Source organism: Drosophila navojoa, chromosome 3 (genome assembly GCF_054131105.1).
Source record: "Drosophila navojoa isolate 15081-1374.11 chromosome 3, UAZ_NAV_1.0, whole genome shotgun sequence".
Lineage (NCBI taxonomy): Eukaryota > Metazoa > Arthropoda > Insecta > Diptera > Drosophilidae > Drosophila > Drosophila navojoa.
The window spans coordinates 11,974,879-11,989,667 of NC_142891.1; the positions used below are offsets into that span (position 1 = coordinate 11,974,879).

Sequence of the window (14,789 nt, forward strand, 5' to 3'; positions counted from 1 at the left end):
TTGGCAATTCAAATATTAATCCTCTTCCAGTTCGAGCTGGGCGAATATGTGATCATCAGCTGTACAACTCGGCTGGCCATTGCCGCCGGGTACATAACAGCGCTGGAGCCGCGCAGCCTCTGCCTGCAGCTGGAGCGAGATCTTGGCCAGCGTTATGCGCTGGCGAGCTTTATAGTGGACAAACATGAGTCGCAGAGCTTTGCCAGCTTCAATTTTACGAATCTGGCGCAGCTTTTGGCGCCCAGTGAACGTGCGGCCCAATTGCGCTCCATTGTAATAGGCCGTAGACGGCCAAAGCAGCAAAAGATGCTGCCGCGCATCATTGGCAGCAAGGGCGGGCCCATGCTGCGCGCCTTGAATAAGGTGCAGCAGGTGGCTGCCTTGCGTGCGCTCACCACCGACACACATCTGCTGATCAAGGGGCTGCCCGGAACGGGTAAGACCCAGACTCTGGTAGCCATTGTGCGGCTGCTGCATCTAATGGAGCGCACTGTGATAATTACAGCCCAAACGCATTCCGCTGTTGATAATCTACTGTTGCGTCTGCTGCCCTATAATCTGCCGCTGATGCGTTTGGGTAGCAGTGCTCGAATCCATCCGCAATTGCAGGAGATCAGCGAGGCACAGTTGACGGCGAACTGCGAAACAGTTGAACAGTTGACGTCAGCATTCCAAAAGCCAAGCATTGTGGGCGTCACCTGTCTGGGTGCCGGACATGCCCTGTTCCAGCATCGCCAGTTCGACTATTGTATTGTGGATGAAGCCACTCAGGTGCTGCAGCCGGCGGTTTTGCGTGCGTTGAGCCACAGCAGCCGTTTTCTACTTGTTGGCGATCCGGAACAACTGCCCCCGCTCGTCCGCAGCCGCGAGGCGCGTCTACGCGGCGCTGACGAGAGTCTATTCCAGCGCCTAGATTGTGAGGAGGCCACAGCTGTGCTAACACTGCAGTATCGCATGAATCGCAGCATTACGCGACTGGCCAACCACTTGACCTACGGCCAGGCACTCCAGTGCGCCAGTGAACAGGTTGAGAATGCCAAATTGCAGCTGCAGCCCCTAGCCGAGTGCTGTCCTTGGGTGCAGCGCACGTTGCAAACGCATTTGGAGCAAGCGGTCTTTCTGTTGGACACGGACGATTGTGCCCAACGCTGTCAGGAGTATGTTGATGCATCCAAACAGCTGGGCAATACCAGCGCCGCCATCGAACAGCATTATGGCGAAGCCGTTGAGCAAACAATGCAATCAACTCAACAACAATCAGCTCGTTCCCGTCGTGTGCCCAAGTACAGTAACTATTGCGAGGCGGCGATTGTGTTGCATTTGTTGCGCCAATTGCTGCAGGCGGGCTACGATGCTTCACGCATCGGTGTCATTGCACCATATCGCGCGCAGGTGGAGTTGCTGCGCAAACTGGGCGAGCATCTGCCCGGCGTAGAGTTCAATACGGTTGATCAGTACCAGGGACGCGACAAGGATCTAATCATCTATAGCTGTACAAAAACAGGCAGCACCACTGCCGAGCAAGGCATGGAACGTTCACACGAGGCTGAAATCCTCGAGGATCAACGGCGATTAACTGTTGCCATTACACGTGCCAAGCACAAATTGATTTTATTGGGCGATATCAAATGCCTGAATCGCTATACGCCCTTTCAAAAGCTTTTCAATCATATTCCCGAACGCTGTCGTCTGCAGTTGGACGACGGCCGCCTGGGCTTTAGCTGGCAGCAGGTACTCCATGAGCTGGAACAGCTCCAAGCTAGCAAGTGAGTAAAGAATAGGATTATATTTATTTGTGTTTACTAAATATATGAGCGATGCGTACAAAGTTATTGAATAATATTCTATCAATTATAAATTTGATGGGGAAATGTGGGAACTACCGGCAATTAAGCTTGAGTGGGTTCTAATAGTTTTCTTCAATTAGCTAGAAATATTTAATCGATAAATATGAATATATATATATTATTATATTATAGATATATGAATATATATTCTACATATTGGTTATATCACAAACCACAGAACACAGGACAGCTCGTCGCCCTGATCAAGAATATATATACTATGTGGGGTGCGTGTTACATAAAGTTCAACAAAACCATTATACCATGATTTCCCATTTTCAATGGCTTCAGAGTATAAACCGTTAATACTATAGCCTAATGGCTTCCATGCAAGTAATACAAGGTTTCCTTTTGGGCTTTGTTGTTGTTGTTGTTGTCACTGTTGTTGGTACCGTTGTTGTTGTTGTTGTTGATGTGTTGTTGGTGCTGTCGTCATTATTTTGATCCTGGTTAGGGCAAGATTTGCTATTTTCATTAAAATTCTTTATTTTGACTGAGTTTTTCTTCGTATATGATCTTTCGAGTATCAACTTTTGCTTCAAATAAAACCCCATGCATTTATGATTTGGTGGCAGGGATTCGATTTCAAATTCGACATCACTCACATGGTCTTGAATACGTTCCTCCAGATCCAATCGTTGTCTGTTATATTTTTGAAACTTTTTAAGAGCGAGTAACTTTTCTGAATTTGACGCTTCAATTTCCTTTGCGGTGATTAAATCGCTCAAATGCTCGGAATATTCTCTGTTGTTTTGGTAGTACCCCAGTGCAGAGTTAATTTCTGCATCAATTTTTTCAAATATGAATTTGTGATTGTTATTATTGTTGACTTCAATGCTGATGCTGTTGATGAAATTATTTTTAAATGGGCAACTCTCTCTATTTTTACGTACAACGTTTTGCTTAACTGAGTTTTTCTTTGTATATGCTCTTTCGAGTGCCAACTTTTGTTGCAAGTAAAACTTCTTGCACTTATGTCCATGAGGAAGTGATTACATTTCAAAATTTATATGACTCACACGGCTTTCCATCTGTTCCTCCAGATCCAATCGTCGGTTGTTATATTTTTGAAATTTCTCAATTTCGGATTCCTTCGCTGTAAGTGGCTTTTCCGATTCCATAATTATAATTAACTCAGTGAAGAAATGCGAATACTCAAAGTTATTTTCGTAGTGCCCGAATTGAGTCTTAATAAGCGTATCCATTTTCGCTTGGACATATTTCTCATCTTGTGAATGCTGCAAAACGTGATAATATTATGAACTTGTACTAATTTAACATTAATTTGCCTACACACCAAATTAGTTCGAGCCTTTAATTTTTTGGACTGTGCAGCCAGTATTCCATGAAGTAAAATAATAATAATCCAGTTGCAGCTCATATTAGTGTTACCTGTAGCCATTCTCTATGTACACTAAGCACCGAGCACCGAAGAATATACTTATATGGACTTACCCAATTACATTTGTTATGGTTTTTCGCAATCCAATAGACTAAAAATAATTTAAAATGGGGAACGAATCAATTTGAAGTTGATTCACGCGTCGATACTCAATTTAAGGATGAGGAAGTTCTTATTCCTAGGATTTCGATGATCCATACAGATATGACCATTGAGTTTAAACGAATTCAATTCCCGATTCGTCTTGCCTTCGCCATGACGATCAACAAATCACAGGGCCAATTTTTGACTATTTGTGGCTTCAATCTAGAAAATGCGTGTTTTTCTCATGGTCAATTGTACGTGGCATGCTCACGTGTTGGCAAACCATCCGCATTATTTGTTCTTGCACCTGACCAAAAAACAAAGAATGTCGTTTACCACAAGGTGGCTTGAATGAAAATCCGATTAATAAATTAATCAGAGTGTATCCCAACCTGAACAACATAGCTTTCAACAATTTTTTACCTAGAAATAACAGATAGGGCAATGCAACGTTTGCCGGGTCAGCTAGTATGTATATATACATATATATATTGCCATTGAAAAGGGGAAATCAGAGTATAAGGCTTTTGTTAAAAGTATGTAACAGACAGCAGACGTGGCAGACCCTGAGTGTGCTTACAAAATTCTGATAAAAAAAATTATATCTCCCGCATTTTTAGAGCTTGTGTCGCCAATTTTGAAATCTGGATTCATATGTATGTTATATAATATCGATTTTGTTTTTAATATATGATACGATATACGATATTCACTTTTGCCACTCATTTTTTTGTAGTCACTTAAACAATTAAAAATATAAACATTAATCATCATAATAATAGGCTTGAAAGCAGCGATCACAAGGTTTCTTTGTGCGCCTTGTTCTTGGGGTGACTTTTGTTGTTGTTGTTGGTACCGTTGTTGTTGTTGATGTGTTGTTGGTGCTGTCGTCAGTTTCTTGATCCTGGTTAGGGCAAGATTTGCTATTTTCATAAAAAATTTGTTTCTTGACAGAGTTTTTCTTCGTATATGATCTTTCGAGTATCAACTTTTGCTTCAAATAAAACCTCATGCATTTATGATTTGGTGGCAGGGATTCGATTTCAAATTCGATATCAATCACACGGTCTTGAATGCGTTCCTCCAGATCCAATCGACGTCTGTTATACTTTTGAAACTTTTTAAGAGCGAGTAACTTTTCTGAATTTGACGCTTCAATTTCCTTTGCGATGATTAAATCGCTCAAATGCTCGGAATATTCTCTGTTGTTTTGGTAGTAGCCGAGTGCAGAGTTAATTTCTGCATCAATTTTTACAAATATGAATTTGTGATTGTTATTATTGTTGACTTCAATGCTGATGCTGTTGATGAAATTATTTTTAAATGGGCAACTCTCTCTATTTTTACGTACAACGTTTTGCTTAACTGAGTTTTTCTTTGTATATGCTCTTTCGAGTGCCAACTTTTGTTGCAAGTAAAACTTCTTGCACTTATGTCCATGAGGAAGTGATAACATTTCAAAATTTATATGACTCACACGGCTTTCCATCTGTTCCTCCAGATCCAATCGTCGGTTGTTATATTTTTGAAATTTCTCAATTTCGGATTCCTTCGCTGTAAGTGGCTTTTCCGATTGCCTAATTACAATTAACTCAGTGAAGAAATACCAATACTCAAAGTTATTTTCGTAGTGCCCGAATTGAGTCTTAATAAGCGCATCCATTTTCGCTTGGACATATTTCTCATCTTGTGAATGCTGCAAAGTGTGATAATATTATGAGCTCGTACTAATTTCATTTATTGTTTACACACCAAATTAGTTCGAGCCTTTAATTTTTTGGACTGTGCAGCCAGTATTTCATGAAGTAAAATAAGAATAATCCAGTTGCAGCTCATATTAGTGTTACCTGTAACCATTCTCTATGTACACTAAGCATAGAGTACCGAAGAATATACTTATATGGATTTGCGTAATTACATTTGTTACGGTTTTTCGCAATCCAATAGACTAAAAGTAATTTAGAACAAGTAAGAAAACTCTAGTCGAGAGTGATCGACTAGATACTACCCTGAACCAAATTAATAAAAACGCACATTTAGTATGGTTAGAATTTGAATTTCGATGTATTTAAAAATATAATTGAAACAGATAACTCATTTAATTAAATCTATAAATATTTGGAAACAATAAAAACAAGTAAGAAAACTCTAGTCGAGACTGCTCGACTAGGAGATACCCTGAACCCTACAATCTGATATTCTACTCACTCTACACTTCTTTTAGGCACACATACATACACACGCACGTATAAGAACGCGCTCTGCTAACTGCGCAGTAAGCAGCGACTGCGCTTGGGCTGCGCTGCAGTGTGGGCAATATCATAAGAACTTATTTGTTGAATAATTTAATTTCTAGACGTACGATCTTAATGAAACTTTCAGAACGTAAACACAATGTTTAAATGTGTGTACATTCCAAAGCACAAGTATCTAGTACTTGAAATACGCCTTTTACAAAAGTGAAGGAGAGGGGGTGAATTTAGGGGTGGAATATCTTAAGCAGTTATCGATTTTTAGTGATAAACTTGATATGCGCGTGATATACAGGGACCTAGGAAAACAAATTTCAATTCTTTAGCTCTTATATCTTCTGAGATCGACGCGTTCATACATACGGACGGACAGACAGACAGACAGGGCCAAATCGACTCAGCCCTGATCAACAATATATATACTTTGTGGGGTCTGCCACACCTCCTTCTACCTGTTACATACTTTTAACAAAACCATTCTACCCTGATTTCCAATTTTCAATGGGTTCAGGGTATAAAAAGTTAAAATTATTGTTTAAAATGTGGCAACGCATTTTCATAATAGATCAATAATATCAGTCTAGAAAGCAAAGATCACTGTTAAAAGACACAGGAATCGATCAATTGATCAATAAATGCCTGAAATAATGACGCCACACTGTTAAAACAGCTGACTTCTTTTCATAACCTACTATCAGTCAACGGTGACCCAAAAAACACCTTTTTTTGCGCTTTGTTTTTGTTGTTGTCACTGTTGTTGTTGTTGTTGGTACCGTTGTTGTTGTTGTTGTTGATGTGTTGTTGGTGCTGTCGTCATTATTTTGATCCTGGTTAGGGCAAGATTTGCTATTTTCATTCAAATTTTTTATCTTGACTGAGTTTTTCTTCGTATATGATCTTTCGAGTATCAACTTTTGCTTCAAATAAAACCCCATGCATTTATGATTTGGTGGCAGGGATTCGATTTCAAATTCGACATCACTCACATGGTCTTGAATACGTTCCTCCAGATCCAATCGTTGTCTGTTATATTTTTGAAACTTTTTAAGAGCGAGTAACATTTCTGAATTTGACGCTTCAGATTCCTTTGAGGTGATTAAATCGCTCAAATGCTCGGAATATTCTCTGTTGTTTTAGTAGTACCCGAGTGCAGAGTTAATTTCTGCATCAGTTTTTTTCAAATATGAATTTGTGATTGTTATTATTGTTGATTTGTCCATCCATTTTCGCTTGGACATATTTCTCATCTTGTGAATGCTGCAAAATGTGATAATATTATGAGCTCGTACTAATTTAACATTAATTTGCTTGCACACTAAATTAGTTCGAGCTATTAATTTTTTGGACTGTGCAGCCAGTATTCCATGAAGCAAAATAATAATAATCCAGTTGCAGCTCATATTAGTGTTACCTGTAGCCATTCTCTATGTACACTAAGCACCGAGCACCGAAGAATATACTTATATGGACTTACCCAATTACATTTGTTATGGTTTTTCGCAATCCAATAGACTAAAAATAATTTAAAATGGGGAACGAATCAATTTGAAGTTGATTCACGCGTCGATACTCAATTTAAGGATGAGGAAGTTTTTATTCCTAGGATTTCGATGATCCCAACAGATATGACCATTGAGTTTAAACGCATTCAATTCCCGATTCGTCTTGCCTTCGCCATGACGATCAACAAATCACAGGGCCAATTTTTGACTATTTGTGGCTTCAATCTGGCATGCTCACGTGTTGGCAAACCATCCGCATTATTTGTTCTTGCACCTGACCAAAAAACAAAGAATGTCGTTTACCACAAGGTGGCTTGAATGAAAATCCGATTAATAAATTAATCAGAGTGTATCCCAACCTGAACAACATAGCTTTCAACAATTTTTTACCTAGAAATAACAGATAGGGCAATGCAACGTTTGCCGGGTCAGCTAGTATGTATATATACATATATATATTGCCATTGAAAAGGGGAAATCAGAGTATAAGGCTTTTGTTAAAAGTATGTAACAGACAGCAGACGTGGCAGACCCTGAGTGTGCTTACAAAATTCTGATAAAAAAAATTATATCTCCCGCATTTTTAGAGCTTGTGTCGCCAATTTTGAAATCTGGATTCATATGTATGTTATATAATATCGATTTTGTTTTTAATATATGATACGATAGACTATATTCACTTTTGCCACTCATTTTTTTGTAGTCACTTAAACAATTAAAAATATAAACATTAATGAGAGCATAAAATAAAGCAAGGTCTCTTTGTGCGCCTTGTTCTTGGGGTGACTTTTCTTGTTGTTGTCACTTTTGTTGTTGTTGTTGGTACCGTTGTTGTTGTTGTTGTTGTTGTTGTTGTTGTTGTTGTTGATGTGTTGTTGGTGCTGTCGTCAGTTTCTTGATCCTGGTTAGGGCAAGATTTGCTATTTTCATTCAAAATTTGTTTCTTGACAGAGTTTTTCTTCGTATATGATCTTTCGAGTATCAACTTTTGCTTCAAATAAAACCTCATGCATTTATGATTTGGTGGCAGGGATTCGATTTCAAATTCGATATCAATCACACGGTCTTGAATGCGTTCCTCCAGATCCAATCGACGTCTGTTATACTTTTGAAACTTTTTAAGAGCGAGTAACTTTTCTGAATTTGACGCTTCAATTTCCTTTGCGATGATTAAATCGCTCAAATGCTCGGAATATTCACTGTTGTTTTGGTAGTAGCCGAGTGCAGAGTTAATTTCTGCATCAATTTTTTCAAATATGAATTTGTGATTGTTATTATTGTTGACTTCAATGCTGATGCTGTTGTCAGTCTGACCGTTGAAATTATTTTTAAATGGACAACTCCTTATATTATTACGTACAACGTTTTGCTTAACTGAGTTTTTCTTTGTATATGCTCTTTCGAGTGCCAACTTTTGTTGCAAGTAAAACTTCTTGCACTTATGTCCATGAGGAAGTGATAACATTTCAAAATTTATATGACTCACACGGCTTTCCATCCGTTCCTCCAGATCCAATCGTCGGTTGTTATATTTTTGAAATTTCTCAATTTCGGATTCCTTCGCTGTAAGTGGCTTTTCCGATTGCCTAATTACAATTAACTCAGTGAAGAAATACCAATACTCAAAGTTATTTTCGTAGTGCCCGAATTGAGTCTTAATAAGCGCATCCATTTTCGCTTGGACATATTTCTCATCTTGTGAATGCTGCAAAGTGTGATAATATTATGAGCTCGTACTAATTTCATTTATTGTTTACACACCAAATTAGTTCGAGCCTTTAATTTTTTGGACTGTGCAGCCAGTATTTCATGAAGTAAAATAAGAATAATCCAGTTGCAGCTCATATTAGTGTTACCTGTAACCATTCTCTATGTACACTAAGCATAGAGTACCGAAGAATATACTTATATGGATTTGCGTAATTACATTTGTTACGGTTTTTCGCAATCCAATAGACTAAAAGTAATTTAGAACAAGTAAGAAAACTCTAGTCGAGAGTGATCGACTAGATACTACCCTGAACCAAATTAATAAAAACGCACATTTAGTATGGTTAAAATTTGAATTTCGATGTATTTAAAAATATAATTGAAACAGATAACTCATTTAATTAAATCTATAAATATTTGGAAACAATAAAAACAAGTAAGAAAACTCTAGTCGAGACTGCTCGACTAGGAGATACCCTGAACCCTACAATCTGATATTCTACTCACTCTACACTTCTTTTAGGCACACATACATACACACGCACGTATAAGAACGCGCTCTGCTAACTGCGCAGTAAGCAGCGACTGCGCTTGGGCTGCGCTGCAGTGTGGGCAATATCATAAGAACTTATTTGTTGAATAATTTAATTTCTAGACGTACGATCTTAATGAAACTTTCAGAACGTAAACACAATGTTTAAATGTGTGTACATTCCAAAGCACAAGTATCTAGTACTTGAAATACGCCTTTTACAAAAGTGAAGGAGAGGGGGTGAATTTAGGGGTGGAATATCTTAAGCAGTTATCGATTTTTAGTGATAAACCTGATATGCGCGTGATATACAGGGACCTAGGAAAACAAATTTCAATTCTTTAGCTCTTATATCTTCTGAGATCGACGCGTTCATACATACGGACGGACAGACAGACAGACAGGGCCAAATCGACTCAGCCCTGATCAACAATATATATACTTTGTGGGGTCTGCCACGCCTCCTTCTACCTGTTACATACTTTTAACAAAACCATTCTACCCTGATTTCCAATTTTCAATGGGTTCAGGGTATAAAAAGTTAAAATTATTGTTTAAAATGTGGCAACGCATTTTCATAATAGATCAATAATATCAGTCTAGAAAGCAAAGATCACTGTTAAAAGACACAGGAATCGATCAATTGATCAATAAATGCCTGAAATAATGACGCCACACTGTTAAAACAGCTGACTTCTTTTCATAACCTACTATCAGTCAACGGTGACCCAAAAAACACCTTTTTTTGCGCTTTGTTTTTGTTGTTGTCACTGTTGTTGTTGTTGTTGTTGGTACCGTTGTTGTTGTTGTTGTTGATGTGTTGTTGGTGCTGTCGTCATTATTTTGATCCTGGTTAGGGCAAGATTTGTTATTTTCATTCAAATTTTTTATCTTGACTGAGTTTTTCTTCGTATATGATCTTTCGAGTATCAACTTTTGCTTCAAATAAAACCCCATGCATTTATGATTTGGTGGCAGGGATTCGATTTCAAATTCGACATCACTCACACGGTCTTGAATACGTTCCTCCAGATCCAATCGTTGTCTGTTATATTTTTGAAACTTTTTAAGAGCGAGTAACATTTCTGAATTTGACGATTCAGATTCCCTTGCGGTGATTAAATCGCTCAAATGCTCGGAATATTCTCTGTTGTTTTAGTAGTACCCGAGTGCAGAGTTAATTTCTGCATCAGTTTTTTCAAATATGAATTTGTGATTGTTATTATTGTTGATTTGTCCATCCATTTTCGCTTAGACATATTTCTCATCTTGTGAATGCTGCAAAATGTGATAATATTATGAGCTCGTACTAATTTAACATTAATTTGCTTGCACACTAAATTAGTTCGAGCTATTAATTTTTTGGACTGTGCAGCCAGTATTCCATGAAGTAAAATAAGTATAATCCAGTTGCTCATATTAGTGTTACCTGTAGCCATTCTCGATGTATACTAAGCACCGAGCACCGAAGAATATACTTATATGGACTTACCCAATTACATTTGTTATGGTTTTTCGCAATCCAATAGACTAAAAATAATTTAAAATGGGGAACGAATCAATTTGAAGTTCATACAGTAGTTAACATATTTCTAAATTCTTATACGCATTTATATATTGCCATTGAAAAGGGGAAATCAGCGTATAAGGCTTTTGTTAAAAGTATGTAACAGACAGCAGGCGTGGCAGACCCGAGTTTGCTTACAAAATTGAACAATACAACAAATGAATATATTTTCTTTCTTCGGATCCTTTCATAACGGGACATCGACAGTTATCCCCTAAAAAGGTCTGCTTTTAATAGAAATATTTTTCATCTTTTAGAATAATTCATTAAATAATAGCATACCTTATATAATTAAATTACAAACAAAATCATTATTATTATTCATTATTTTTTATATGAAAATATGCAGCACAGTGTATAACTTAGCGATTTTTTTTAATTTATGACATTTTTATTAAATTTTTAGAAAAACTTTCAGATTTGTATCACCATTTAAAATATTTTTAGAAGCCCGCTCCATACAAGCTCGACCACTGTGCGCTCGGTCTGTGCCAGTCCTACCACTCTGAGCTCGGTCTATGCGAGCCCGACCACTGTGAGCTCGGTCTATGCGAGCCCAACCACTCTGAGCTCAGTCTATGCGAGCCCGACCACTGTGAGCTCGGTCTATGCGAGCCCGACCACTGTGAGCTCGGTCTATGCGAGCCCGACCACTGTGAGCTCGGTCTATGCGAGCCCGACCACTGTGAGCTCGGTCTATGCGAGCCCGACCACTGTGAGCTCGGTCTGTGCGAGCCCGACTGACTGTATTTAAATGGACAATTCCTTCTAATATTACTTATATTTTTTAGCTTAACTGAGTTTTCCATTGTAAATACGCTTTCGAGCGTCAACCTTTGTTGCATGTAAAACAACTGGCAATCGTGTCCAATAGGCAAAGATGCCATTTCTAAACGTATATGATGCACACGGTTTTCTATCTGTTTCTCCAGATCCAATCGTCGATTGTTATATATTTTAAACTTTTCAAGAGCGAGTAACTTCTCTGAATTCGACGTTTCAGATTTCTTTGCTATGATTAAATCATTCAAGTGTTTTTCATATTCTATGTTGTTTTGGTAGTGTCCCAAAAAAGAATTCATTTCTGCATCAATTTTTTCAATTATGAATTTGTGATTGTTATTATTGTTGATTTCTTCAATGTTGATGCTGTTGTCAGTCTGACCGTTGAAATTATTTTTAAATGGACAACTCCTTATATTATTACGTACAACGTTTTGCTTAAATGAGTTTTCCTTTGTATATGCCCTTTCGAGCTCCAACTTTTGTTGCAAATAAAACCTTTTGCACTTATGTTCATCAGGAAGTGATGCCATTTCTAAATTTATATGAGTCACACGGTTTTTTATCTGTTTCTCCAGATCCAATCGTCGATTGTTATATATTTTAAACTTTTCAAGAGCGAGTAACTTCTCTGAATTCGACGCTTCAGATTCCTTTGCTTTGATTAAATCATTCAAGTGTGTGGAATATTCCCTGTTCTTTTGGTAGTGTCCCAATGTAGAATTAATTTCTGCATCAATTTTTTCAAATATGAATTTGTGATTGTTATTATTGTTGATTTCTTCAATGTTGATGCTGTTGTCAGTCTGACCGTTGAAATTATTTTTAAATGGACAACTCCTTATATTATTACGTACAACGTTTTGCTTAAATGAGTTTTCCTTTGTATATGCCCTTTCGAGCTCCAACTTTTGTTGCAAATAAAACCTTTTGCACTTATGTTCATCAGGAAGTGATGCCATTTCTAAATTTATATGAGTCACACGGTTTTTTATCTGTTTCTCCAGATCCAATCGTCGATTGTTATATATTTTAAACTTTTCAAGAGCGAGTAACTTCTCTGAAATCGACCCTTCCTTTGCTCTGATTAAATCACTCACGTGATCGGAATATTCTCCGTTGTTTTGGAAGTGTCCCAATAAAGAACTCATTTCTGCATCAATTTTTTCATATAAGAATTTGTGATTGTTATTATTGTTGATTTCTTTAATGCTGATGCTGTTGTCAGTCTGACCGTTGAAATTATTTTTAAATGGGCAACTCTCTCTATTTTTACGTACAACGTTTTGCTTAACTGAGTTTTTCTTTGTATATGCTCTTTCGAGTGCCAACTTTTGTTGCAAATAAAACCTCTTGCACTTATGTTTATGAGGAAGTGATGCCATTTCTAAATTTATATGAGTCACACGGTTTTTTATCTGTTTCTCCAGATCCAATCGTCGATTGTTATATATTTTAAACTTTTCAAGAGCGAGTAACTTCTCTGAATTCGACGCTTCAGATTCCTTTGCTATGAATAAATCATTCAAGTGTTTGGAATATTCTCTGTTGTTTTGGTAGTAGCCGAGTGCAGAGTTAATTTCTGCATCAATTTTTTCAAATATGAATTTGTGATTGTTATTATTGTTGACTTCAATGCTGATGCTGTTGTCAGTCTGACCGTTGAAATTATTTTTAAATGGACAACTCCTTATATTATTACGTACAACGTTTTGCTTAACTGAGTTTTTCTTTGTATATGCCCTTTCGAGTTCCAACTTTTGTTGCAAATAAAACCTCTTGCACTTATGTTCACGAGGAAGTGATGCCATTTTTAAATTTATATGACTCACACGGCTTTCTATCTGTTTCTCCAGATCCAATCGTACATTGTTATAGGTTTCAAATTTTTCAAGTTGGGATTGCTTCGCTGAAATTGGCTTTTCCGAAAGTCTACTTACAAGTAACTCAGTGAAAAAATACGAAAACTCAAAGTTATTTTCGTAATGCCCGGATTGAGTCTCAATAAGTGCATCCATTTTCGCTAGAATTGATTTCTCATCCTGTGAATCCTGTAAAAAGTGATTTTATTATTAATTCGCACAAATGTAACTTATTTCTTTGAATGTACAGCCAGTATTCCATGAAGTAAAATAATAATAATCCAGTTGCAGCTCATATTAGTGTTACTTGTAGGCATTCTCTATGTAAACTAAACACCGAGCACCGAAGAATATACTTATATGGACTTACCTAATTACATTTGTTACGGTTTTACGCAATCAAATAAATTGAAAATAATTAAAATGAGGAACGAATTAATTTGAAGCTCATACAGTAGTTGAAATATTTATAAATTCTGATACCCATATATGTATATATATTTCCATTGAAGAGGTAAAATCAGGGTGTAAGTCTTTTATTAAAAGCGCGGCGAGCTGAGTCGATTTAGCCTTGTCCATCTTTCCGTAAGTTTGAATGCGTCGATCTCAGAAGATATAACAGCAAGAGACTTGTAGATCCGTGTATTTATGCATAACGAGTTTGCTTACAAAGTTCGACAGCTGCTCCCAATATTATGTTATTAATTAAAAAACTTTTCGAAAATCAGTTTTAAAATTATATCTCCCAGATCTTTAGAAAAATAATCTGTTGCACATTTGCAGTTATACAAAAAAACTTCCTTTTGAGAACTAGACGTAAAAGAGAATTTCCACTGAAATTTTAATGAAAATTTGTTATGAAATCAAATACAATTGTCAATGTTGGAATTTCACTTTAAGTGTAACAAAGAACAAATAATATCCTGTTTGGTTTACTTTCTCAACAGTTTTATGTGTTTTGCAAACTGATTTTCGGGCAGTGACTCACTCACTCAATCGCTCAAACAACTCTGCATTCATTGTGCTCTATGCTTGCTCATTTCTAGTAAACAAAGCAATTTATAGACAACTATTGTTGCTATTTTCAGCTAACATAGTGAACCACTTAAGCGAAAGTCTAGAAATGTTGCCATACCATATACATATATTTATGCATATATGTGTGTCTCTTTATGTTTGTATGTGTGTGTAGAGTAGTAGGAACGGGGGACGGGTGAGGGGGTGTTCGAACACACACTGACGCACTCT

General features: G+C 37.2%; 4 protein-coding genes across 6 annotated transcripts in view; 2 read left to right on the forward strand and 2 right to left on the reverse strand.

Annotated features, from left to right (window-relative positions):
• Positions 1-14,789, forward strand: part of DIP-epsilon (Dpr-interacting protein epsilon) — an 88,521-nt gene that overhangs the window by 9,635 nt on the left and 64,097 nt on the right. The window lies entirely within an intron of this gene.
• The window catches only part of Dna2 (DNA replication helicase/nuclease 2), a 48,714-nt gene that overhangs the window by 1,852 nt on the left and 32,073 nt on the right, over positions 1-14,789 (forward strand). For 2 of the 3 annotated variants that reach the window (XM_089256788.1, XM_089256787.1), the window contains exon 3: positions 31-1,766. In XM_089256788.1, the coding sequence (XP_089112914.1) occupies positions 31-1,766 (1,736 nt within the window). Of the gene's footprint in view, positions 1-30; positions 1,859-14,789 lie in introns of those variants that run through there. The other variant, XM_018098338.3, reaches the window with a different exon arrangement.
• On the reverse strand, positions 4,097-6,646 carry LOC149091734 (uncharacterized). The gene is made up of 2 exons (XM_089256998.1): positions 6,572-6,646; positions 4,097-5,029 (listed from the first exon to the last, which is right to left on the reverse strand). The coding sequence occupies exons 1-2, from the start codon at positions 6,644-6,646 to the stop codon at positions 4,097-4,099; spliced, it is 1,008 nt and encodes a 335-aa protein (XP_089113124.1).
• LOC149091735 (uncharacterized) lies at positions 7,803-10,412 on the reverse strand. The gene is made up of 2 exons (XM_089256999.1): positions 10,338-10,412; positions 7,803-8,792 (listed from the first exon to the last, which is right to left on the reverse strand). Exons 1-2 carry the CDS (start codon positions 10,410-10,412, stop codon positions 7,818-7,820), a joined length of 1,050 nt encoding a protein of 349 aa, XP_089113125.1. The 3' UTR covers positions 7,803-7,817.